The sequence below is a fragment of the Pezoporus wallicus genome, unplaced genomic scaffold, assembly GCF_028554395.1.
Source record: "Pezoporus wallicus isolate ANWC-B61680 ecotype Strahan unplaced genomic scaffold, APGP_CSIRO_Pwel_v1 contig_1035, whole genome shotgun sequence".
NCBI lineage: Eukaryota > Metazoa > Chordata > Aves > Psittaciformes > Psittacidae > Pezoporus > Pezoporus wallicus.
Genome location: NW_026636811.1, coordinates 1,707,107 through 1,733,712, shown reverse-complemented (window position 1 = coordinate 1,733,712; position 26,606 = coordinate 1,707,107). Strand labels below are relative to the sequence as shown.

Genomic DNA, 26,606 nt, shown 5'->3' with positions numbered 1-26,606 from the left:
TGCAGATGCACTTGAGGTATGGTCCGCGTTCGAAGTGCAGCCACTGCGATCCTACCCTAGCTCAACAGCAATGGGGCTGGCCACTATGGCTTGGGACGATCCAGTTGCTGTGATAACACCCAACAGCACCATGCCAACATCATTCTGGTGAGTCCATGGACCTGTGATAGCTCACAGCTGCTGGGAATGGCTTATGAGATGTGTCTACTTTCCAGGGGTGCAAGCTTTCGAGTGTTTGCAGATAGTAATTGCTGCTGGTACAGCACCTTGGAAAGGGTGCACAAGTGCTTTGGGTTGGGCTCCCCGCAGGGAGCAGGATTCCTCATTTGGAAAGACTCGATATACCGGCTCTGTTTGCTTCCTGCTCAGGAATTCAATGTGTTTCAGGATTAGGTGACTGTCCTTTTGGTTTCGGGTGCTGTGGTGTGACGAGGGAAAAGCGTGTGGGTGAGTGTAAATCAGCAGGGAGAGCTGTCTGTTTGCACCTGGGGATTTAGGCTTCCAGAGTGTTAATTTCAGGTAACCGTACTCCAGTGTGTTGGAGCATTTCAGTCTTGAAAAGCCTCTTGTGGATAACGAGGCTGAGGGAAGATGCTGCTCTCAGGGATCCTTAGGCTGGAGAGCAGGGATGGACAAGGGCCTTGCTTTAGCATTGCAGTTAATGAGCGAGTAGGTAGCCAGCACTTGCAAGAAAACACTGGGAGAGAGGAGGATAAAGCCAAATGAGAGGTTCTGTTGCCTTTCTTTAACAAACAAAGCTCACCTAAGTCTAAACCGTTCCAACTGATATGTTATGCTGGGGTGGGTGACCATGAATGGTGGAGGGTGGATGAGATAGGAGATGGTTCTGCTTGGAGGATCAGGGGACTGCCTGCAGAAGGCTTGGGTCCTGCAGCCACCTCTGTAATGGCTCTGCAGACCCTTCGCCATCCTCTCAAAGACATCCCAAAGCAGGAACAGAGAGATGGTGTGTTTCAGAGTGCTGATAGTGCCAAGGAGAGCTGGGGTGGTGCTGGAAGGTCCCCACATTGCCTCCAAACCGGGCTTGTGCCCTCAGCTGAGGTGTCCTGTCATACAAGACATGCTGCACCACTGAGAAATGACTCTGCTGCACCGAGCAGTTGGTGGGATGGGGAGGAGGAGCTGTGGTTTGCAGCTTGCTGCTGTGATAGTGGATGACCCCCTTTTACCAGCTCAAGCCTGCTGCTCCTGATGCCACTGCTGCTTTCAACCCACGTAGGTGACCTGGCACTGGCTCAGCTTGTCCCACAAGCAGCTTAACCCCTTCCTGCTGGCCATGTGGATGCTGCAGGGCCTGCCAAGAAAACTCAGCACTCTCCTCGTGCACTTCCCCCTGTTGCTACCTGCAAAGTGAACGTGCAGAATAACATGTGCTCCTGTCTGCTGGCCATCCATCGGGGATGTGGGTCTTGCTGCAGCATGGAGTATCCCAGCACATGCTGGACCAAGTGAGGAAAAGGGCACAGTGCCCTTGCATGTGGCTGGTCCTGCACCAGGGGTTGAGTGCGGGTGCTGCATCCATCCTGCACAGATCAGTATCCTTACCACCTGCACCAGGAAGAAAGAGCAGCTCCCTCTATGGCAGCTCCTAAAGGAGGAACTTTCTTCTGTAGGATGCTGTGGAGAAAGTGGTGTAAGAGAGGGGTGGGGGAAAGGCAATGTGACACTTCTCCATTTGACATCCCAATGGCTGTCACCGATGGATAAGCAGGCAGGAGAGGGGACCATTGGTGAAGAACACAGGAGCATCTGGGAGGGATGCTCACTCCACAATGTTATGGGGGGAAGTCCTCACTGATGAACCATGAAGCCAAAACTCCTGCTAGGAAAACATTAGCCCCTGTCTTGCCTGGGTCCTGCTCCCACTCACACCTTCTCCTGTTAATTATTACAAGGGAAGCGATGAAGACCAACGTGCACCAAAGTCCAGTGTGAGAGGGAAAATCAGCAGTTCACTTGTAGCCATGAGCCAGCAGACCCCGACCACCACAGAGCTGCCCGTGCTGCTGGGGGACACAACAGCAGCCTTTGGGGTGGCAGACTTCATCGTCGTGGTTTGCTACTTCGCCTTTGTCCTCACCGTTGGGATATGGGTGAGTCCCCAAAGTGACTGGATTTAGGTCTGCCTGAAGTGCAGAGCTTCTGATCCTCCTGGGTACAAAGGTGTTTGCCTGCAGAAGGCATCCTCTGAGCATGCTGTTACCCTGTTGAGCAAGTCTGGGGGTGACAGTGAACCTTCACATGGGAATAACCAGGGGTCACTCCCCGGAGTTCTGGGGATGAGATGATATCTACTTCCCGTGCTGCAAAGTAGTCTCACACCAGGAGTGGGCAGGGTTGGGGTGGAGAAGACTGAAATGGGACTTTAAACAGCTTTGGGAAGATTGCTGCTAGTTATTCATGTTGCTTTGCAAAAGCCGCGTTCCCAGAGGCTTGTATTGTTCTGGTTGTCTCAGGTGTTTTATCTTTCCCAGTTGGCTCATTCAAGGGAAGTCATTAAATAGGTACAAGCAGCTTCTTTCCAAAGCTGGACTATATAAACCTGAACAAAGGGGGGTAAAAATAATGGGTGAAGCCTGGCACTCTTTACAGGTACACAGTAAAGTGTTTGGAGCTGATACTGAGACCAGACATTCGGGCTTCTCCTGGCCTGGTGGCAGTGCTGCTCACCACTCTGGCTGCTGCCATGTGCAGCAAACCATGGTGTTGTGGTGCCTGACTGCAAGTTCCTGCTTGCTGCAAACAGCAGGCACAGGCAGCATCAGCCACATCGGAGGGGCTCGCTGGCCTATGGACATCCTATCACCCTCGGAATCCCTGCAGTTCTCATGCAGTTCCCAGATGGGGCTGTATGATGCGGCCATACAAGTGTGGGGCTGCTGGAAACCCTGAATCCACAGCAATGGGAAGAAGCAAGGCAGCAGGAGCTGCAGCAGGCATTGCTAGTGATCCTGGAGTGCCTTTGCATGTCATGCCCAATTGCAGTACTTTATGGCATCCCATGGTTTATAAGGTTGTCCTCTGATTCTCACCCATGTGTCCTGAAGGTATTGCCAGGGGTGCTGGACAGCAAAGAGGGAAATGCTTCCTCTTAATGCACACCATCATCAGAAGGTGAGCAGCTTCTCTTGGAGCTGAAAACACTTATATTCACATGGCTGAGAGCAGACGAAGCCCTAGGTCTCTCAAAATCAGATGTCTTTCACAGGGGCCCTGCTTCAGCCTGTGTCAGAGCCACGCACTACCTGTGCTGCTGTGAGTAGGGCGAGCCAGCTGACTGCAGTAGCACCCAAGGGAATAGGGCTAGGGTGGTGCAAGAGGTTGCTGATGGGATGTTTTAAGGATACTGGAATGGGCATTGGATCTGACTTGAGAGGGGGGTGAATGGAGGAAAAAGCTTTTCTTTCTCCTGTGCTTGCAGTCATCGATACGAGCAAGCCGGAGCACTGTTGGAGGCTATTTCCTAGCTGGACGATCCATGACTTGGTGGCCTGTGAGTAAAATGCATCCCTCTGTTTTACGTGGTTTGAAAGCAATTTTGGATGTAAGCAGGGCAGGTCTTGTAAGGGGCCCCAGACCACGCATATTTTGACTGTAGTGTTTAGATGAAGAGGATCCCCCAGGAATCACCCCATGCAGCTTTGCTAATGGTCTACTGCATGGAGCTGCTGGGCTAAAAAGGATAGTTCAGAATCCTCAGGTTTTCTCAACTTGATTTCTCTGCTAAAATCAGCAGTAAAAATGTTCACACTGATGGAAGTGAGGAGCACTGACTGCCTAGCTGGGTTTGAAACCCTTTGGCCCCAACTAAGCAAAGATGCTGTTGTCCCCAAGCCAAGAAAGCAGCAGGTAACCTAGGAATGTGCTATCCATTAAGCAGCATTTAGAGACTGAAGAACAAATAATCCCAAAGCCCAGGACTTTCTGAGCCCTTGCTATTTAGAGTGAAGTTGAGATTATTGACTAATGATGTAAAGGGTATAAACTTCAAACCACCAAAGTATAAATCTTCACTATGAAGAACAAAGAAATCTATTGGAGATGCCTTTTCGTAGGTGTGAATTGTACATATAAAGATAGTTTAAAGTTTGAAAGGAATAAAAACGCCACAGGAATAGAGATGCTTCTCAGCCAATGCCAGACACCAGCACCATATATCTCTCCAGTGAGTCATGTGTAACAGAATGCACTTCTCAACCAAAACACTGTATTTTTGTCTTTTTTAACCTGGGATGTACATTGCCCATAAATTCATTAGGTTAGATTGTCAACCTCTTCCATCAGAGACACATACACCTCTCTAAAATCCGTTATTTCGTTAATGTTCTTTATACTTCTGTCTCAGCCAAGTGACATTTAATGGAAAAGCTTAGATTGGTGCTTTTCTCTAATTTGGAGGAGGGAAATTAAAAGAAACTAAAATGGAACATTTTTCCCCCCAGTATTGCTCTTTTTTTTTTTCTAAAACAAAACAAAGAAACCAAACCCCAAAACATTCTCATTGCTTTTGGCTCCATCCACAGGCGGTCACAGGGTCTGTTTGGTACGGGTCAGCTCTTGGCCCTCCTGACTTACCGTTCTAGGTTCAAAGCCACCTCTAGTGCTGTTCACTTCTCAGTTGTGTTTGTCAGAGCTGATTCTGCCTCTGCAGCACTCCTGCAGGCTCAGCTCCTTGTGGCCTCCCCCTTGAGTACGTGACTGGCTTACATGTGTTTTGTTAGTGGGGTGACAGACTTCTGCTGTGTGTTACACACACTAAGCCCTGGTATTGCATTGCTGCTCCTGTGCAATGTAGCTTCTGTATTTCGGTGTCTGATAGAGATAGCAGGAAAACTGCTCACCTTTCCTGAGAGCACCACCTCCGCTGCAAATTCACGTTGTGGCAGCCAGCTCTCTAATCCAGGGTTTTCTTAGACAAGAAGGCAAAGCCGTTGGCAGGAATCAGTGTTGATGCCATATTAATGTTTTACCTTTCTCGAAGGTGAGAAGCAGATCTCATTCCTTGTTTCTCGTGAAGCAGTACTAAGGAGAGAAAAGCTCCTTGTTGTTAATGTGTCTAAAAACAATCTAGAGACAAAAAGGCCTGACTTGTCCTTCGGGTGACTCTTCATTCGACCCTGCCAGAGATTTGCTCTTGGCACACAGAAAGGTGAGGCTTTGTGCCAAATAAACGTGCTAATCAAGTCACATAGCCTTTGCCCTGTTTAAAGTGCCTTGGTGCTTGCATTCTTCCAATTAGGGTGTCAATGAGCCATGCTGGGGACACCCTACCATGCCCACAGCCTACAGTTAAAGTTAACTTTAGGCACTAGCATTTTCCAGCTTACTGCAGAGCTGAGCATCTTTGAACCTGTGTGTACGCACGAAAGGCCTTCATGTCTCTAACATCATCCCTGCTATGGTTCAGGAATGCCCTCCCTTAGGAGGAACTCCAAGGGAGTGCTCCTGTCACCATGGGCATGTAAAACACCACACGCAAGTTCACTGCAAGAGGTACAGCAAGGGTCAGCAAGGTTAGAGAAAGCACGTTGCTGGCTGAGTAACAAGGCAATGGAAAAATCCTTCACGTTTCATGGACACTGAGGTGTTTGTGGCTGTCAGCAGACTTTCCTTACCCCACTGTATCCTCCATAACAGGCACGTAACTCCGGAGAACCACTGACAAAGTGAACCCAGATTCTGAGATTAGGCTTTGCATTGGAGTGGGGTGGTGGAATGGAGCAGGTACACCCTCTGTAAGATACAGAAACAGAGAAGGAAAGGAGAAGGAAAACCCACCTCTCCATAGCACCCAGCTACAAGGAGATGAGGCCCCTGCGAAAATGATACAGAAGCTCCTCAAGGTGATTTTCTGTTGTGCCTGTGCCATGTGTTTCAGATTGGAGCATCCCTGATGTCAAGCAATGTGGGCAGTGGATTATTCATCGGCCTGGCAGGCACTGGAGCAGCTGGGGGCCTTGCTGTTGGGGGCTTCGAGTGGAATGTAAGAGTTATTTACGTTGTCAACTAAGGTGTCACTGTTTACAGAGGGATGGGGGGTTTGTCTCCAAAATCAGATGTTAACATTATCAGTGACTGCAAGCTCTCATGCCTCAGGAGAGAAGCCTCCAGACATTCAGACAGCCTTAAAAACATGAGATCTTTATTTTACTTTAAGGGGAACCCACTAAAACTGTTAGCTCTTTGAACTTCGCAGAAGCACATGGCCATATGTTTAAGCTTTAGTCTGCACTCATGAAGATAAATAAAAGAGAATGAATGCTGAAAAGGTGCTGGATCATCACAGGATTCTGGGTGTAGGGGATCTGCAGAACAGCAGAATGTGCTCCTACATTCAGTGTAAAGCCACAAGAATCAGCAACACTGCATTCCCCTGTCTCTGGGTGAACATCTGGGTGTGAAGGCAGGTCTCATTCTGGCTTGTTGAAGTGGCCTAGAAAACAGCCACTGTCACCACAGAGAGCATGAAAACCAGGCCCTTTGTGTGTGATGCTAATGGAATTTCTCAGCTGCAGTGATGAGGAGTGAGATTAGTGCCAGCCTCACAATAAGCATCACTCACCTAACTCTAAATCTCTTGTCTATAGCAGCAGAGACCGTTAATAGGGCCGGATGCTTGCCAAGCACAGGCAGAGCCCACAAAAAGCTCTTTCCTGGGATATCTATTCACTGCATTGGGTTTTATTCTTAACCATGAAGATCACCTTTAAGTCCTTTGTGAAGAAAACAGAGCCTATGTTAAGCCTGGTGCATGTAGGACATACACACCAATATCACTGTGCTTTAAGTAAATCTATTCAAGTCATTTTCGAAGCCCATGGAAACAAGATTGTATGTCAGGGCAAATCTAACTTCATGAGTTTAGATTCATTTCTTCCAGATTGGAAAGGGACCTTAGGTATGTCAGTCATTATTCTCTCCTTTTGTCGTGGGACATTACTTAGCTGCAGGGATCATATGAGCACCTTTTACCTAAGCCAGTTTCTGCCGCTGCAGGAACCACGGCCCTTCTCCTCGATCCCTCACAATCTCTGCTCACAGAGATCAGCTTCATTTCTGATAACTTAAATAACTGATCAGAGTAAAATCTGGACAAATGTAAGGTACTTGGATGAAAGGTAATGGCCTGAGACAGCCGGAAGGTAAGGTTTGATAATCCAACAAGCTTTTATTTATGTTCAAGAACTCCTGTTGGCGTTTTGGTGGTTTTCAGAGAAGAAATACGTGATGGGAGATGCCTTTACACCTTCCAAAAGGCCCTTCACCTGTGGCAAAGCACCTGAACTGCCCCTTTATCTATCAGTGACAGAGGCACATCAGCGTCAGCTTGCAAGAACATCCCAGCAGAGTCTTGCTGTTGCTTATTTTTATGCCTCGCAGGGACAGCCTGCTGCCTCAGCCTCATCACTTGCTAATCAAGCAACAAACAGATGCTCCCATCCTTCTCTGAATCACTTAACTCTTCACAGGCACAGCATCAGTGGTTTCAAAGGCCACCAAATACAATACCACCTTTCAGAGATCCAGAGTAATAGAATACACCATCTTCCCCAAAGAGACCAGTAGATGGAATAGGATGTGACACACCGAGACACACACGATTTAGGAGGATAACTTCAAAGGCTTCTAACTGTATTGTAATAATTCCTCCATTTGTCCTCTCATCTTCTGAGCAGGGAGAAAAAGACAGCCTGCTTCCCAAATGCATTGCATGGCGCTATACCTTTTTGTTTTCTTACAATGTCCTGTGAAACGACAGAGGAGAGGGATATTCCCATGTGTTGAATCACATGCCTTTAATTTCCCTGTCTCCTTAACAGGCTACCTGGACACTTCTGGCCCTCGGCTGGATCTTTGTACCTGTTTACATCGCAGCAGGAGTGGTCACCATGCCCGAGTACCTGCAGAAGAGATTTGGAGGGCAGAGGATACAAATCTACATGTCCGTGCTGTCCCTCATCCTCTATATGTTCACCAGGATATCGGTATGTACCCAACTGAACAGCACCCTTGTGTCTGGGGCAGGGGTGGGTCATGCAGGTACCCTGCAGGGCTTCTCAGAGATAACTCCAATGTCCTTGAAAGGACCAGCTCAGCTATCAGAAACAGTAGCAGTGTGTTAGCATGCGGCTTTGCTCAAGTAAATACCTGCCTCTGTATTGATCATGGAGACCTCTCCTAAGAGAGAACCCTCATTAAACAGCAATGCACAATGAGAACTTTACAGGGACATGGCAGCTAATTATTAAACAGTGCAAGTACCATAAGCTGTCTGCCTGCTTTTCCTCTTCTATCAGATCAAAGCTTAGGCAATAGAAACAGGGGAACTGCAGCATTACCCCATCTGAAGATTTGCCTGTGTCTTGTAGATCTGAAATTATCCTAAGTGATCATAAATCTGTGGTTATTCTTGAGGCTGAGTGCAACCAGCAAACTTGCTGAGGGTGCATCAATCCCACTGTCCATCTTGCAGACAAAGATGTTGAACAAGATTGGTCCCAGCACTGACCCTGGAGGGACACCACTCATGACCCATCTCCAGTTAGACACTGAGATATCCATATGTCTCTTTCTGTCACTTTTGTTGCATAAAAAAGGCATGGGGAAAGGGAGGTAGGTTCTAGCTTAAGAAAAAACTCAGCATCTTCCCTGCATTGCTTGTAGGATTGTACCCTACTGGTAGCCAAAAAAAGCAGTGTAAGCTGCTGGGTATTTATCTTCATTTAAATGCCATTAGTAAACAGGCAGAACTTACACATAAGAGATTTGTTAAGAACTACCTGTGCCCTTGGAAGAAGAGGGCTGTATTTCAGACTCCATTACAGGGACTGAAAATGTCAGTCCTTTGTCTCCAGCTGACTGTCCCATGGCCAATACAAGTCAGTTTTCCCTAGATCCTACTGAAGTGTTTAGATGTCAAATTGCCTTGGAAGACATTGACTGGAGATGAGGGACACATGCGCAGCTCTTTTCAGGGTTCTTCTCACAGGGTTATTATATCTCAGGTCCTGGGAGGTGAATTAAGAGGATTTCCAGGATGGGAGTATGGACTAAACCTCCTCCTCTAGTCACCAGCTCTTGGTTATGTCACCTATTGCTGTCACCGCTGCCTCCAGGAGCTTTGCTCTGCGGGATTGAAGTATGGCCCAGGATGAAGTCTTGCAAAGAGGCACTTGAAGCCTCTTTACCCATGAGGTGTACAGGGAAGCTCTCTCCAGCATCACGATGTGCACAGCTACAGTCAATTTATGTGGTGAAAGCAGACCAGTCTTTCAAAATGACCTTCAGCAGAGCAGTCTTTGACAGTGCCTCACAGAGCAGGACCCTGGCCGCGGTCGCTGCTGTCTCATCTCAGTGCTTTCTCCTCTGTGCAGCTAATTCAGGCGTGGCTGATGGATGTGGCTGGTGCAGTTTTTGGGCATGGCAGGTGCTTTCTGTTAGGCAGTGCTTTTGTTTGTAGAGAGCTCATTTAGCGGCTGGCTGGACAGCAGGCAGGAGCTACAAGAAGGATCTTTCTCCCTATGCCTTTTGCCCAAACATAGATTAGCAAGTAGGGCACTGCAGAGAAAAGCAGAGATCTCATTAAACAGTGTTGTCAAAGGACTGATCCTGCGTGGCTACAGAGGTGTTTGTATGTCCTGCTGGGAAGTCAAATCACAGAAGACACTGTGGTTCCTGTGGTGTACTGACAGCGTTTGTCCTGTCGCATGGCCAGGAACTGCACTGGGTGCTTGCTTTTAAGGTGTTTATTTCAGGGACAGCAAATAGAGATCTTGCCCCATCCCTTCTGTCTCCCTTGGCAAATGTATTTACCTGTAGCTCACTCCACACCAGATTTGCAGGTGTCCTTCAAATTGGTTTCCCAACATAAGTATCTCCCATATCACTTTCAGTGATGCTATCTGTATAACTCCGGGTTTCACCCAGTTTCTGGTTTCACTTTCTCTGCCAGTAGGGTCAAAAAAAAGCAAAGCTGATGAGGGCTTGTGTATTTCTAGTAAGGTCCTCAGCAGGTATAACCTGTTCTGGAGTCATTCTGGTATGCTGAACCGCATGGATAGAAAAGTGAGGCGTTGACCTGTTCAGATAAATAAATCATGGCACAAGACATCAGTGATTCTTTAGGGCCCTTCAAGCAGGAGTGTCTCCTGGCCACTCGGTCACCAAGATGTAGTCTTGGGAAGAACCTGGTCTCTGCTATTTGCCCCCATTTCCCTCCTGTGTCTGCCTGTGGATTCCTGGACTCCTGCTCCCCATGGACATCTTCACAGTCAGCAAAAGGAATGGCAGTTTCTGCCCGTACCTCTCTCTGACAGTGAAGGATGAATGCCATAAAGGCTGCTTGTAAGAGTCTTTATTTTGATGGCTTTTTAGACCCTTGGCATAGGACCTTGATCTTTTCACCCCCCTGCTCCCCCAGCTTCCAGATGCTGAGAACTGGAGGGATGATTTTCCTTACTCTGAGAGCAAGAAGGCTCCCAGCCAACAGCCCCATCCTTTCTCCTCCTCTTCACCTTCGTGATGTCCTCCCTGGTCAGTGCTTTCAGCCGCAGAGGGCTGCAGGCTGCTTTATTATATATCCCTTGCACGAAGCACTACTAACGCCCGACTGCCCTTGGGCTTGTTCTGTTCTATTCCAGACAGACATTTTTTCCGGAGCACTGTTCATCCAAATGTCTTTGGGCTGGAACCTCTACTTGTCCACTGTGGTCCTGCTAGCAGTGACTGCTGTCTACACCATAGCTGGTAAATAGCTGATTCTAAAAGAAACACTATAAACTGGAACCTAGGATGGAAGTTTCTCCTTTCCTACATAGGGGAAGGTATTTGGGTCCTGGTCTGAGGGAGAGATTCCCCTGGTTGCTGGAAGTACCTGCCCTGTCACTCCCAGCTATTGGAAACCTATTCCTCTCTCTCTTCCTCACACAAGGGAAACTGGTATGAGGGAACATCACTGTTTCCTAGGGGATTTTCTATCACTACAGAAGGCTCCCAACTCCCCTTGTGCAGATAGTTACCATCACCCATATTTGTTGTTATCTTCTCTTTCTGCAACATTAGCAACTTCAGATATTAAAATGCTGAACTGCCTCCAAGTCCTCTCATGAGAATGGAAAAGCCCTTCAGGCCATTCCTCATGGGAGGGCTTATGACACCTATAGGCTCCTGGGGACCAGCTCAATGCCAGCTTCTCCCAGTGGGTCTGTCCTGAAATCACAGTCCTGGGGCCAAGGAAATCCTTTTCCCAGGTGAGGTACCTGTTGCATTGTGCATGGTGATGCATTCTGCCGGTTGTCTTTGGTTCTCCTGACAGGTGGTTTAACAGCAGTGATATACACAGATGTGCTGCAGACCCTCATCATGGTTCTGGGAGCTTTCGTCCTCATGTTCATAGGTAAGAGGAACCTACAGTGGCATCATACACTAGTTTAATGGTCCCAAGGTCATTAGGCCTTAGCAGGGTACCTCACCCTTTCATGTCTGGTGCCAAGGTACTTCACCCTTTCATGTATGCTGCAGAAATGAGTTTTAACAACCCTTATTTACCAGGTCATCAGACTTGCTTCATCCTTTTTAGTAACTGTGGAGGAGAGGTTCGGGTTAAATTCACCTTGACAGTTTGGCTTTACTAAGAGTGGTAAAGAGCTTGAAACACTGCACTCCCAGAGCCAAATTCAACTCTCACTGTGCTCATGTAAATCTGGAGTTATTCTGCTCACTTTCCTGGGAGTTACTGTGGAATCTTCTGAACATCATAAAAAATCAACAGGGAACTGACCATCATCAGTCTCTGCTTTGAGCCTTCTTGGCAAACAGAGATACAGGCATGTCTTTTTTCGTGTCATATCTTCCTGCTTTAGCTCTTGGAGGGATATGAGCAAAGACTAGAAGCTGAGGACATTGTGGTGGTTAGGATCATGGAGTTTTCCTGCACTGATGCTCTTCCAGGATGCACTGTTAAAAGCACAAGGACTCTGGGCAAAATCCAACTGACTCCTGTAGAAATCTCGACTGCCAAAAGTGAGGGTGGAATGAAAAGCAAGGAGATAAGAGGAAGACGGGAGAAAATAAAAGTAATTATGAGTCTCAGATAAGGAAACAACAGCAGGATGAACCAGGCCTTAAATCACTGCCTTTTGATTTTCAGGATTTGAGAAAGTTGGCTGGTATGAGGGACTTCAGGAGAAATACAGCACAGCAACACCAAAGGTCATAGTCCCAAACACGACCTGTCACCTCCCACGTGCCGATGCCTTTCACTTGTTCAGGGATCCACTCACAGGAGACCTTCCTTGGCCTGGCCTTATATTTGGACTCTCTGTGCTGGCTCTTTGGACCTGGTGCACTGACCAGGTAAAGAAAGTCTTTCCCTCTGCAGGCAAACTGCCACACGTTTATTTCCAGTCCAATCCTCAGCTGTTGGATCTGTGAGCTAAAACAAGACTGTGTCTCACTGTGCAGGAGTTACTGCCTTCCTGCTGGTCTAGACCGGAGTATCTTGTGCAATTCTTAGTGCAGAAAGAAAAGGTGGGTTTCTTCCATCTTTATCCCACTGTGGGCTGGTGCATACTGGGAAGTCTTCATGCAGTTAGTGTGACAAGGGTATGAAAATGTGGAGCTGGAGCTGGCTCTGCAGTGACCTTGTGCAGAGCTCCAGACAAGCCATTCATGTTCTTAGAGGTCTTATGTTTCTTATTCAATTCCAAAGTTGCAAACAAGGAAAACTCCTGTTTCTCGAGACACGGTGCTTTTGTGCAATGGAAACTTTAACCACAGCACCTCCAGCCTGCTCCATTCCTTGTCTCTTGCTGCTGTGCAGCTGCCGTCTCCAGTCCTCAAGGTGGCTTCATTTCAGTCAAGGCTGAAATGATTCCTATAAAGGAAATTTCCACGCTGCCCTCTCCTACAGCCTGTGCACCGAGCTCTGAGCAGTGGCAGCAGGCTGCAGCCAACTGAGATGGGAAAGTTGCCATTGGCACGAAAAACATGGTGATTCTGATGGATGAAAGTCATCCATGAGAACAGGAGACAGAGAGAGAATGGATCCTGCTCTCTCTTTAGTGCTTTTGGTTTACTCTTTGCTCCCTCTCTGCACTGTTTGCAGGTGATAGTCCAGAGGTCTCTCTCTGCCAAGAACCTCTCCCATGCAAAAGGTGGATCGGTGCTGGGAGGATATCTGAAAATCCTCCCTATGTTTTTCATTGTCATGCCAGGAATGATCAGCAGAGCTCTTTACCCAGGTAAGCTTCCGCAGGGCTTTATACCTGCCATGACTACTAAGTTCACCAGCACTTTTGCACCTCAGAAACTGCTGTCCTGCAGGCACACTCGTACAGATTCTTGTAGGACAATGGTGTTCCCGTGCCCTTCCTCTCCACCTCCAGTGCTTCCACAGTGTGGAAGTCACTGAAAGTATCTATATGGGGCATTTTTTTGCCATTAGAGGCATATAGCTCCCTGCTGTGGACATTGTATGCATCTAACTGGAGGAAGTCACTGAGATGGAATAGAGAGTGTAATGCTTCAGGTCCTATAGGCTACTTTCATTAGGTGTTTGGTGGGGGTTTTAGCAACCTACCACACAGATTCATTCAATTCCTGGGGGACTATGGAAAACAGCCCCGTTTTCCTGTTGTCTCCTCCTGTTTTCTCCCAAGGAGGTCTCATTGCTGGATTCTCCAGAGCATGCCACTTCCCGGGAAGAATACCTCTGTTTGTTAAGAAGATTGCTCCTGGAGGGAAATGCCTCTCTCCCAGTCTCCTCAAACAGGAGTAAGCCTGCAACATCCTTGGTAACAGGTTCATGGAAACAGTCCAGTTCCCACAAACAACAAACCACCAAGGGCTACAAGTATGCAACATCCAGGAGAGTTATATCTGTCCCCTGAACAGGTTGCGGGATGCCACCTCGAAGTTTCACCTTTATTTGATGATAGAAGGCATTCTTCAGCTCCACTCATTCTCGCTGTATTCCAGCTGCACCTCTGAATTTATACAAAACCACACAAGGCATCAAGATCTGTTCCCTTGAATTAAACTGCCTATGGCTCCACGGGGTTTGCACTGACCTCTTGTTCCTTTCCTGTCTTCTACAGATGAAGTGGGCTGTGTGGACCCAGACATCTGTAAAAGGGTCTGTGGAGCTGCTGTGGGCTGTTCCAACATTGCCTACCCCAAACTTGTGATAGAACTCATGCCTGATGGTGAGAAACCTTTATACAGGTGGAGGTGGGGCTGAGCCATGTGCTGCTGGGGGGAGATCAGACTGCCCTTATCCATCCTAAGGATGAGGATGCAGCTACCAGACATAAGGATGAAAAGACAGCGCTGAGAGGCCAAAGGTCTAATCCTGGTTTTCCCTTCCCTTTTTTGCTCCCCCAGGGCTCCGGGGTTTGATGATTGCTGTGATGATGGCAGCCTTGATGAGCTCCCTCACGTCCATTTTCAACAGCAGCAGCACTCTCTTCGTTATAGACATCTGGCAGCGGATCCGCAGAAAGGCTTCAGAGCAGGAGCTGATGATTGTGGGCAGGTCCTTACGTTTCTTTATGTCTCATTGCTCTCATCATCTGTTTCGAGGGCAGCATTTACATTCTCCAGTCTGGGCTCACTGAGGAAAATCTGGTGCCTAAAATATAGAGTGGAAACACAGCCTGGGAAAGAGCATTACGTTTTCCAGCTTCATCTCGGACAGACCTGGTCAAAGAGAAACACTGAGTGTACCACTGAGCTATGTAGATCATTGCCTCTCTCTTCTCTAAACTTAACATAAATACTGAGTTCAGTGCAACTTTTAGAGAAGCCAGAGGAGCTCTGGAGCCGCTGGCACCAGAGGTCTTTAAGAACGTGTTATTTTTGCATCAGACAGGAGTGATGCATTGCAATTACTCCTTTCTTTTTCAGGGAAAAGTGCAGAGCTGGGCCTCCCAGCTCTCTGTCGCTGTGGTAAGTTATAGTGCCCTTTGCGAGCAAGCTTTGGTACTGCATTATATCAGGGGCATATAAATTCTCCTCCTGATAGCAGAATTTAAGCTGTTTTCTGAATGTTTGTGGTGCTTTTGCTCTCCAGTCATGAGCATTAAGTTCTAAACTTTGCTGTGGGGTGGCTGAGGGGTGCAGGCAGTCTCATACTCCACCACCATACAGTAGTGAGAGGGGAAAAACCTCCTTCTTGTTCAGCAATACGGAGAAACCTCTGTAACATACAGGGCAAAGATGAAGGAGGGTTACAGTATGCACCTGAGACCACAGAAGCAATTCTAATACGCAGTAAATGAGTTAGAATTTGGCAATGGCGCTAGACTGAGCATCCTATCTGCTTGGAAAGGTAGCAGAAGGACTGCTTCCATGCTTCCACAAGCTTTCAGCTCCCTCTATCTGTTACATCAAAGAGCTAGTCCTTCGAAGAACATACCAGGCTGAAAGGCTTGCACTGATCCAGCCCACAGGAGCCACCATGCCCTGTGGAGCTCTCATGCATGTTGACTGGCAAGCCCTAGCTCAGCTCACTCCGAAATCTGTGAAGTTCACTTTGGGAATTGGTTGAATTGACTTTCTAGAAGGGAACACTCTCTCTGCACAGGGAAAGGTTCTTCTTGGGAGTCTTGTGCGGATTTTTCTCAGGAAATTCTGAGAGCAATTGGAAATTTTCCTGAAAAACTTATTTTCAAGTGTGCTCCAACACCTGCAGAGCTAATACAGTTTTATCCTCATCTTCCAGAGTCATTATCCTCATCCTTATAGTCATCAGTATTCTCTGGATCCCCATCATTCAATCGGCCAACAGCGGCCAGCTCTTCGACTACATTCAGTCCATAACCAGCTATCTGGCCCCACCGATCACAGCTCTCTTCATCCTGGCAATCTTCTGCAAGAGGATTAATGAGCCTGTAAGTAGAGTGTCAACAACCAATTAATATACATATTTAGTTTGATGTGATAAAAGAAATAACTCTCCCCTCAGTGTCTGAGACTCCAAACTCTGTCCAAAGTCAGTCCAGCTAATGTGTGACAATTAGACTTTCCCTGGCATGCATTAGTGGACCTTAGCCCAGTCTCTAGTGTTGTATGTGTTTGTTTGCTTCCAAGCAGCCACTGCAAGTGGTACTTCTTGGCAGTCTTATTTGAAGACATGGAAGGCAAAGTTGTTCTGCACTTTGGGGATGATGTGTCATTCTAGCTGGGGGCATGTTGTTAGGAGGAGACTCTTGCATTGTTTGTGCTCTATCTGTTCCATGTTCAAGGGCAGAAAGAGAAAATAAGGATTTTTAAGCTGAAGATACCCTCCTTTGATGCATGTCAGTGTGGGTTTCCATCAGGCATAAAAGGTCTTGGGAAAGGGAAGAGAAAGGAAAGGGAAGAGAGAGGGAAGGAAGGGAAAGGGAAGGAAAGGGGAGGATAATTTCAACCAAAGGTAACATGCAGTGACCTTTCCTTTATGCTTGCCTTTTCTCAGGGTGCTTTCTGGGGCCTCATGTTTGGGCTAGCTGTTGGTCTTGTTCGGATGATCATGGAGTTTATTTATAGCGCACCGTCCTGTGGTGAGGAGGACAGAAGGCCAGCTGTGTTAAAGGACATGCACTACCTCTACTTTGCTTTCGTCCTCTGTGTCCTCACTGCGATTGTCATTGTCCTTATCAGTCTCTGCACCCCACCGATCCCTGAGGAAAAGGTGAGTGATGTGCAGTGGCACCTTTCCTCAGAGCCCCCGTTTGGTTTCCAAAAGATGTCTGAAATCTGTCCTTTCCTTTTCCTCCCATGGTTAAGAAATGGTGTGTAATGCATATGCTGTGAAGAAGCCCTGGCTCCTCAGCTTTCTATTCCCCAGGTTGCATAGCGTTAATGCTTCCTGAGGCACTGAGTGCTCCAAATTGAGTGTGAGTTCCCATGCTGTGCCTAGAGCTGGGCAGACACCACAGCCCATCATAGCTGGAAGAGAAAGGAAAGGAGAAGGGGAAGGAGATGAAATCGCATTACAGAGCACTGCTGAGGAGGAATTAAATATATCTAATTGTAGCATCTACCCAGTTTCAGCAGAGCCAGCATCAATCTTGCAGGCAAACAAGATTAATATCTTCTGCAACATGGGCATTTAGGAAAACAACATTTTGTCCCAATATGATCTCAATTACATTTAATAACTTTGAGTCAGGCACAACTTTCTTTTACTTAACACATTAAAGTGGTGCAGAGTTGGGAGGCTTTATATAATAAGACCTTAGAGCAGCTATTCCCAGTCCCAAGTTTTAAAGCAGCTGTCAATATAACAAATCCTGCCATCTACCTCCAAACAAAGGTTACTGGAAAGGTTTAAAAGACCTATTTTTTTCCTGTCTAACTGCATGAGGAAACGCAGGTGATGCCATCAGAGCATTTTCTATCTGTTGCTTCCTCATAACTTGTAAAGCATTAACCAGTTCCATCAATGTTTGATTGAATGTTACCCAGCTCCTAAAGATTACATGAAAGCAGGTGCTCAGATAGAGAAGAAGGGGGGAGAGGGAGACTGTCTTTGTGTCTGCTTTGAGATAAAGTATCAGCTTTTATTAGCTATCAGAGGATCCACATGGGAGAGAGAAATACTGACAAGGAGGCACCATTAGTTCTGCTGCTTACGTTGTTCACTACTGCTCAGGGGTGGCCAGATGGTTGCCAGCAATTAATTACTGTGGTTTAATGAGTTCCCACTCATCATCTGACCTGTGATAACTAAACATGTGCAGTGCTCCCTGCCCACAGCAATAGCAAGATAAGATGCATTAACACAGCACTGGCAAATAGCGAACATCACACCAGCAGCTTAAGAAACGAAGAAGTTGGCCACAGCACCTACAGACTTTGTAGTCTGACCTTGGAGGTAGAACATCTAAGTCATATTTTAAAAGGGAGAGTTCTGGATGAAGAGGTACTGTAATAGCATCAGGGAAAGAGAGGTTATGAGCATAAGAGATTCCTTGGAGGAGATTTTCAGTAGCGATAGGTGAGTTTATAGGTGTGGGGCTTAAGGGACCTTATTTGACATAGTCTTCATAAAGCCAGTGCTCAGAAAAGGTGGATTTGGACTGGAAGCGGTCCAGGAAGGAAAGCCAATGGAATGGTCAGGGAGGATAGGATTTTGTCTAAACCTGTGTGCAGTTATCCCAGAGAAGCAAAGGGTAAGTTGGTGGAGGTGGTGACTGCCCCACCAGGTACATCTAGAGATCCAGGGAGGGAGGAGAGCTTGCTAAAGGGGCAGAGCTTGCCATGAACAAACATAGGCTGGGCATTTTTGGGGAAGTTTTCTAAAGAGGGCTGTTCAGGATAACCTTTCAGTAGGCAATGGACCCCACGTACTGCTGAGCTCAGTGCTTGACCTCTGCATTAATGGTTCTGCTGAAGAGATTTAATGAGAATTAATGATATTGCCTGTGGCAGTGAGAGGCTGGACACAGAGACCCAGATAAATTAATCATCGGATGATAGTGATGACCATCCATGTTCCATGTGCCCCCCTGCCTTCAATACCTTCTTACCACAAAGACAATGATACGGGGTGACAGGTAATTTGTGCCACACAGTGGTAGCCAATTCCCTCTTCCCATAGCTCGGTGGCATGGGAAAGCCTGCTCCTCTTTGTTTTTACTCTGATTTCCATTCAGGTTCTACTGTTTATCCTCAATTTCAACAGCAAAGTTCTGACCTTGTTCCTCAGAGAACAGCCAAAGTGAAGGTGTGGGCCTTAAGCTGAGGTAGGTGCCAACATTACTGGGTTATTGCCTGCATGGCACGAGTCAGAGTGGGCAGCATTAAAACCAGCAGTGTTCATTTTCCCCTCAGTCAAACTCACCCCAACTTTTGCATTAAACATGAGTGCAGATGTAGGTTTGGACCACGGTTTCTCGTGGCGTCCTGCAAGCAGGGCTTGTCTCCTCATCTCAAGCTAGTCTGCGGCTGTGCTGAGATGGCTCAAGGACAGAAAGGTTTTGGGAAACCAGGATGGATGTGTCAGGCTCTAACACTGGGTAGAAACCAGCACTTGAACTTTGTGTTTGGCAATTAGTGACCTCTAGCTGCTGGGGTTTGGCATGCAAGCAGGCAAACCTGTGGTGAAGAGCCACTATCACCCATGATAGCGGCTGAGAGGGGCAAGCTGGTATTGGGTGTCCTGGTTGAGGATACCTGAAGCTCTGGTGCTTCTCAGTCCCATGTGCTGGTCAATTCACTTTATGAGCCCTGGACATTTCCCCTCTAAAGATTGCATGGAACTAGTTCTGCCAGTGCAGTGCTTTGAGGTGTAATGATGAAGGACACCACATAAAAGCTAGGAATTACACCATTTATTTTGTCAAGGAAAAGGAAAAGAAAAACAAGCCACCAAAGAAAAAGCCAAGCAAATAGAGTGATAGATCTTCCTGCAGCAGATGTAAATCAGCATAGCTCCATTGTCTTCAAAGACCAGGAGCAGCTGTTGAGCACAGTTATGCCACTTTACACCAGCTGAGGATCTACACTGGACAACTTTAAATATCGAATCTCAATGTTTTTGAGATAGTAGATGCGCAAAAGGAGGACAGAGATTTGTGTCTGATGTTAGTGGTACAGCTAATGTGTCTGGCTTTAAATGAATTACAATCCAAGAACTGCAAGCTGTAGCATTTTCTCCTGCTGTTTTGGACACTCTCCCATCCCTGTGGTGATTGATGCTTTGCTGGAAAACAAGTATGCAAGGAATTTGTTTGGTATGCTCCCGAGTTCATATGTCTTCATTGTAGGTAGTCCATATTGTGTCACACCGTCCTTGAAAGCCCTGAAAAAGAGCTTACAATTAGATTTGAGACTGTGAAGCTGAAACACAACTGTCAGGTGCCAGATGGCATTTTGGAACAGAAGGATTTATTCTAGTTTACAAACAACAAAAGGAAAACTTTGCTGAGCTCTTGCAAACTCCCCTGTGCAAGGAGAATGGGAGGTGGGGAAAGGGAGAGGAGCAGCCTGCAAAACACAAGTGCTACACAAGTTAGGTGACATCCCCGGGGGTTAGGGCTCACTCAGACAGGCTGATGGATTGGCAGTTCCACACGATGTACTTTGGGATCGGAGATGTTTTCCCTGTGTCTTGAGCTCTGGCTTCAGTGACTCCTTTAGGTGTACAGCCCAGCACTGCTTTGGCTGGCCTGAACCCACACCGTGCACCCTGAGGTGCCGCAGCTGAAGGTCTCACATCATATTTAGTGCTATAATAGCAAAGCACACTCAGCTCCTGTGGGAACCAGGCACGAAGAGAGGAGCAAACTAAAGTGGGGGGGGACACAGGGCTCTCCGAGCAGTGCCCATACATAGCTCTGCAGTGGGGAGCAGGGACACAGGGCTCTAGAGGACCAGACAAGCAGCTACCCCCTGTTCTCCTGCTCAAGGTCAAAGTCAATTATACTAACGCAGCTCCCCTGTCAGCAGTTCTTATTTATGTATTTGCTTGCTTTCTCCAGGCATGCAGAACAAGTGCCATCATCTGCTTCTCCTATCCCTATCCCTCTGTGGATCTGTGCTAGGGAACTGTACCCATCTCCGTGGTGGCCTCTATGGCCACCCAGTGCTGCATTCTGCCTCAGCATGCATCCTTCTGGCAATGGCAAAGAGGAGAAAAGGGGACTCACTCAGGGAATTCAGCCACCCAAAACCCACATGGGGAGCTTGAAGTTTGAGTGTTGCTGTGATGCTTCACCAAGGAGCCCTCTAGGGTGATGGTTTGCTTTATCTGGCCATGGTCAAAGTACCAGCACCTGGCTGGGTCAATGGGCTAATGCATATGAGGTTACCTGTACGTCTATGCTGCTTTCAATTGGGAATTGCTCCTGTCTGGCAGAGTCTGAGCCGCAGGTAAACATCAGCCCTTGCAGATTTTGCTGCAATATAAAGAGTCGGTCATTCAGAGACGCATAGAAAGAAGAGGGAAAAGAAAGGAAAGTTCTGGAAATCCTCTAGTAGCCTGAAACTTTGCTGTGCGCCAGTGACATTTCCTAAGTGATTAAAAAGAAAAAAAAAATCCCTGAGAAAGATGAGGATCATCAAATCAAAGCAATTTAGCACATCGTGACAAGAAAGATTAGCCCTGCCCAATGCTCATATTGGTTGAAAATGATTTAAATAAAGCTATAAATCTTCTGGAAATTATGCAACATTTTGTGTCAGCTGGAAACTCCTGCCTAGATCTGTGTGTGTAAAAGTCAGGAATTAAACTCACGTGTCAGGGACATCACTTTACTTTGTAAGTGACCCATTTGAGATGTTCATTTCCATATGGGCAGAGCAGGGAGGCAGCCGCTCGTCAGACTTCACCTGGCCTGTTGTCACCGCTGCAGCTTTGCTGCCCTGGTCCCATCCTGTGGCTCCTCTGATGGGCTGGAGCTGGGGGACAGTCCATGGCCCTGGGTAGCAGCATTCCAATGGGACCGATGAGCATCATCCTTGGCCAGAGCACACAGGGGTTAGGATGTGCTGGTGTGCCATAATCAGTCAGAGCAGCAGCAGGCCTGGCTTAAATTCACACTGGAGCCCCTGGGATGATTAACTCCATCCCACAGCTGCAAAAAGACCACTGTGAGGTTTGCAAGATTAACACCTCCTGTGCACTCTCCGCATCCCAGGGAGGAGAAGAGTTTCAGACCTGCTTTTGTAAAGCAGATTGCAGCCACAGCAGCCTGCTCATCATCTTCCATCATCTTCATTGACAGACTGCAGACAGAGGTAATGTCTTGGCTTGGCTCAATAGAGAAAAAAAAGAGGAAAGGCTTTTGGACAGCCAAGTCTTACTGTGTATGTCCAGAGCTCATTTTTTAATACTTTTAACTATCTCTCTTGGTCTAATGTATGGTGTAATCCTGCATGTGAATTGTAACTTGATATTCACCACATCATGGCTCTGTCTGTCCCGTAGTTGCACTTCTTGAACACATACACACAGTCATAGAAGAGAGACACAATACTGCTGCTTTTCCCACTCAGAGCCCTGACATAAGCTCATTTGGAAGTCCACTTGTCCCAGCTGTGGGGTTTAGTGTTCCCATTGGGTTTTCCTTTCCTATAAAATGACAATTGAAACAGAAGATCCTCCAGACCCCTCCGCGTGTCCCAGAGAAGGAGCTGCTCAAACACCAGTGTTCCCATGGCCATATAACTGCGTCATGTCCTATAGCCATATACCTGCATGCTAACACCTGACTGCTCTTTCTCTGCTGAGGGTACAGTGGCTGGCTGTGATTGACTGTAGCCAGAGAGGGTTATTTTGGCTGCTGCTTCCTTTTTTTTTAATTGATTTTATTACCCTTCCCTGTTGGAGAGCTGCCATTCTGGATGCAGATCATCATTATTTCATGTCAAACAAGTGACCCTAGCAAATGGGAAACCGCTTCTTCATTGGCTACTAAAAGGTTACTCCTGGTGAAGACAGGGATGGAACAGGTTAATTATAAAAATACAAGGAAGGAAACTAGATTAACTCACGTTTTTTCTCAGCTTTTCAGCTCCAACTGGGTGGTACCAGTCTTCTGGTCCAGAGTGTGGGGACCTGTGCAGAAGGGAGGTGAGATGACGTGGGGGAATAACTGTCACCCCAGAACAGGTCTCTCAGCACCATCTTGGATCTGCACCCTCATAAAGGAAGACAAGAGGCATGCCAGTTTGGATATGACAGGCAATAACCTGTTTGTTCTCTGTCCCACTTTGCAGCTCGCTTCCCTGACGTGGTGGACAAGGCACAGAAAAGCACCTGCCATCGACCTGAAGGATTACAAGAGTGGAGGAGCACAGATCAACAGAGCAAACAGAGAGAGAGACTTGGTTGAAAGCACAGATTCCGGCGATAAGCAGGAGGCAGGTAGGAACACTCTGAACAAGCACAATTATGCACCTGCGAGTGCACAGCCAAGATCTCATGCAAGTCCCTCTAAAGCTCATGACATTCACTGGAATTGGGGCACAGCTTTATGGTATGCCAGTTATAAGGGTGTGACAAATGTAAGTATTGTGGTTCTTGGTCCTCCCAGTGTCTCTCCTAGCATTTACCCCCATGTTGCAATCCTCTGAATGGCTCAGAAGAGCTACCATTCCTAGAAAGAAACCATTCAGTAAAATGATTTTTCTTTCCTCCTCTCCAGAATAAATTATTTGCTTATGCAAACTACCCCATTCCAGTTATGCCCAAGTTACACTTAAGGCCTTCACACTTAATGGTGTGCTGGACTTCTTAAATGCAAGTCAGTGGCCACTTACTTATGAACACCCCTTGGGAGGGTGGAGGTCTGTGCTGCTGGGACACTGCTCCTTGCTCCATTGACACTGGAGCTTTGTGCCATGGTACTGCATCTATCTGTCTGTCCCACCAACATGCTCTTGAGGAGGTTCACAGCACTACTGCAGGCATAACCAAAGCTACCACTAGCACTACAAAAGTTGTGGCAGGCTCTGTAATTTCAGCTTTCTGCACATAAAAGTGCCATTTCTTCCTGTCCTCATCATTGATAGGAGACAACCCCCTTGTGTATGTGCTAGAGATGTCTCCTCCTTACCCCTGTGTGGGCTCCGTGGGCCAAGCTCACCCAGTGTTGCTGTAATGTACTGAATCAAAATAGCATCGTGCCCCAAAGGGACAATGAGACACTAGGAGCAGACGTGCACTTCGTGGATGTCCTAGGATAAATCCACAAGCCTCAGCTTTCTCATTTACATTAAGCCAATAATATCTTTTATCTTCCTTTAGGATACAAGCCATGGTTAAAACTCAGACCCAAATTGCTTAAATAGCTGTGTGTCCTAGCAAGGGTACTTAGTAAGAAGGCAAAGAGTCAAATGAACTCAAAGAGGTGTCACGAGACAGAACGGTAGCAGGAGATGCTACATAGGCAAGTTCTTTTCAGAGTGGACAGAGGTTTATTCTGCAAATCCATTAAAAAATGCAGCTTTCTGGTTTTGAGCTTAACCTTCCAAGGTTACAGAGCAGAAATCTCAGAAGAAAGGTATATACATAAGATGTCTTCACTCCTTCCTTTTGCTGGTCAGCCCAAATGACACCGGTACCAATCACAGCCAGTCCAAACAGAAACAAACAACTAAAGAAATCTCTTAGTATTTTTTTTGACCCAGCAGAGTGAGTTTGGGTTTAAGATGAATGCAACCATTCAGTGTTATTTATTATTTCTTATCAATTCCTAGCTCACTTAACTAGCTCGGATTCTTATAAACAAGTGTCTTGGTATTTTGGTAATCAGTACTGATGGGAAAGGAAATGTGCAACACAGCAGCTGACAGTTTAATGAGGTGTCTTTTCCCAGGTAACACCTTTTACAAGGCCTTCTGACATTCTGCATCTCACAAAAAGTTTATATTTGGAAAGAAGAGGCAGTGAAATACACACGGCGCAGGGCTGACAATTAAAGCGCGTACTTCACCCGGCGTGTCACGTGTAATGAATGAGCCAGGGTGTCTCTAAATGGACCATCATGCTGTCAGGAGTTCATGAAAGTGGATGGAAGCTGGGTCAGGGAGGAGGGGGAAGAGGTCTGTTAATTAACTAATGAATGATTGGTGTTGCAATCAACAGAGTGTAATCAGGCTGTGCTGTACATGGTTCAGCCAGAGAGCTCTTTACCCTTCCCTTCCCCATCTCCTGTCATCATCTGGCATCTCCCATGCAAGGTGCATTTCAAACCCCACTCCAGATTGGTCGATGCACCTCCAAACTAGTGGAAGGAGGGAGGGAAGAGTCCCAGATAGATGATAACACCCAGTGTTTTGGTCCATCTCTCACAACAGACAAGCCTCCCTGCTGGAAAATGCTGTACCTGTGGTTCTGCGGTCTGTCCACCGGCCCCAAGCCCACCCTGTCCCAGGAGGAGAAAGCTGCCCTGGAACAGAAACTCACCAGCATCGAGGAAAAGCACCCGTGGAAGACTGTTTGCGATGTGAATGCTATTCTCCTGCTGACCATTAATGTCTTTCTATGGGCATATTTTGGCTGAGGTAGGGTCAGGCAGTGCGTGGCTTCGGTTTCTCTCGGGGGTCCTCATGTTCTTGTCTAAACTGGAACCACGCAGTGACAGAGACCCTTGTGATGGTTCCCAGATGTGCCTGAACACCTTGGTGCAGCCCTTCCTTGGAGGCACTGATTTCTGGAAATGACTGCAGGGCTCGGTTTCTCTGTAACATAAGATGTGACCAAGACTCAACACATGCAGGATGCAGGGGGTCTGTGAGGCAACATGTGGTGAAATCAGGAGACTTGGGGTCAATTTTAAAGGTCTAAGCCAAACAAGGAACAAAGGCTTTGGAAAGCCCAGCTGTGGCATGGCTGAGTCCTCACTCCCTTTGTGCACCAGTTCAGGGCTGATTTTGCACTGCTGTATTTAGGGGAAGGACTTCAGTTTTACACCGGTGTGGGGAGGCTTCCCACCCTCCCCGAGCCCCGTCATCCTGCCCACTTTGCCATGCAGTTGGTCTTACAACAGCCTGAGCCTGTTTACTTGTCAGGCTGCTCCTGCCCCTTAACAGCATTGCCGGCAATAAAGGTGCCTTAGTAACAAAGCCAGTTCTGACTTTGGGTTATTGTGGTTATGTATACTGCACTGATGCACAAAGGTCTCCCTGGGACCACAGTGACCTGGCTGTGGTAGGGAAAGGAAATACCCAGCAAGGCTGGACCTTGTTTCCAAGAGTAAGTCCAGGCTTCTCTGACCCATCTTGTTACTATCACATAATGTGGTATGGCCATAGCTTTTAAAACCATCTCCAGAAGAACAGAGAGCAGTACCCACTGTTAATATCTTTGGTGGTTAGGATGCTCACCTGGAGATGGCTAAAAATGCCCATAGGGATGTAACCCTCCACTCCAGCATCCAAGGGGCACGTTCAAGCCGTCCGGCATGGGCTCTGCAGGGAGGTAAGGGCATGCAGTGAAGCACAGCTATAAAGACAAAGAAAATGAGTCATGATCCAGCAAGGAGAGGAGAAACACAGCTCTGTGCCCACCTGGATACATGGTTCCTTTGTTCATCATCAATTTGGATGGCGGCAACTGAATCAGCCGTGCAGGATGGGGTCTGTGCTGTGCTCGTGCAGGTCAATGCAAGCATTTTCTAAGGGGAGAAAATAGATTTCCTTTGAATAAGGGAGATCTCAGCCCCATCAGTCACCTGTGCACCCCCATGGGAAGAGGCATATGACGCAGAGCTTGCCTTGCCTTTCCACTACTCAGTATTGAGCAGGTGGTGCCCAGATCAGAGGGTGCCTCAACACATTTAGAGGAAATCAAGTTACCAGCTGTGATTAATAGCTGGTAAATGTCTAATCATAACGGACACGTTTCTAATGCATTTAGTAATACCAGGGCTCCTGCCTCCTTGCCTGGAGCAGCGAGGTGCTGAGTGCTCCTGAGCCACAGAGCCCCTTAGCAGCACTTAGCTCAATGGCTTTCTTGCCTCTTTATGGACCACACATCCGCTAAGGCCATGTGGAAAGCAACACAGAACAGGATGAGGAATATCAGGGCAGGGTTTAAAAGGTTTGAGGTTATTCTTTTCCCCCAAGAAAACTTCAGTTTTGTGGGGAATAGAACT

The 26,606-nt window shown here is 47.3% G+C and overlaps 1 protein-coding gene and 1 long non-coding RNA gene across 4 annotated transcripts; one reads left to right on the top strand and one right to left on the bottom strand.

The window, feature by feature from the left end:
- On the top strand, positions 1-25,205 carry SLC5A9 (solute carrier family 5 member 9). Of its 3 annotated transcripts, none has more exons than XM_057401804.1 (15): positions 1-16; positions 1,917-2,114; positions 3,443-3,514; positions 5,900-6,004; positions 7,842-8,006; positions 10,662-10,767; positions 11,336-11,416; positions 12,170-12,375; positions 13,127-13,262; positions 14,118-14,225; positions 14,404-14,554; positions 15,743-15,911; positions 16,478-16,693; positions 22,726-22,873; positions 24,808-25,205. In XM_057401804.1, the coding sequence occupies exons 2-15, from the start codon at positions 1,986-1,988 to the stop codon at positions 25,011-25,013; spliced, it is 1,998 nt and encodes a 665-aa protein (XP_057257787.1). In that variant the 5' UTR covers positions 1-16; positions 1,917-1,985; the 3' UTR covers positions 25,014-25,205. The 3 variants fall into 3 exon arrangements, with proteins under 3 accessions (XP_057257787.1, XP_057257786.1, XP_057257785.1); XM_057401802.1 differs by lacking the exon at positions 1-16 and adding an exon at positions 52-147; XM_057401803.1 differs by lacking the exons at positions 1-16; positions 22,726-22,873; positions 24,808-25,205 and adding exons at positions 47-147; positions 20,487-20,594.
- LOC130595241 (uncharacterized) lies at positions 19,316-22,730 on the bottom strand. Its single transcript, XR_008971275.1, has 2 exons — positions 21,242-22,730; positions 19,316-19,807 (listed from the first exon to the last, which is right to left on the bottom strand). It is a non-coding gene; the product is annotated as an uncharacterized LOC130595241 (long non-coding RNA).
- Positions 25,206-26,606: the final 1,401 nt, after the last annotated feature.

Excerpts from the sequence above, each read along its gene's own strand:
- SLC5A9 (XM_057401804.1), top strand. The coding sequence starts at position 1,986 with ATGAGCCAGCAGACCCCGACCACCACAGAGCTGCCCGTGCTGCTGGGG. Across the intron at positions 11,417-12,169 it reads TTTCGTCCTCATGTTCATAG|GATTTGAGAAAGTTGGCTGG; the intron begins GTAAGAGGAACC and ends TTTGATTTTCAG. Across the intron at positions 22,874-24,807 it reads CGGCGATAAGCAGGAGGCAG|ACAAGCCTCCCTGCTGGAAA; the intron begins GTAGGAACACTC and ends CTCTCACAACAG.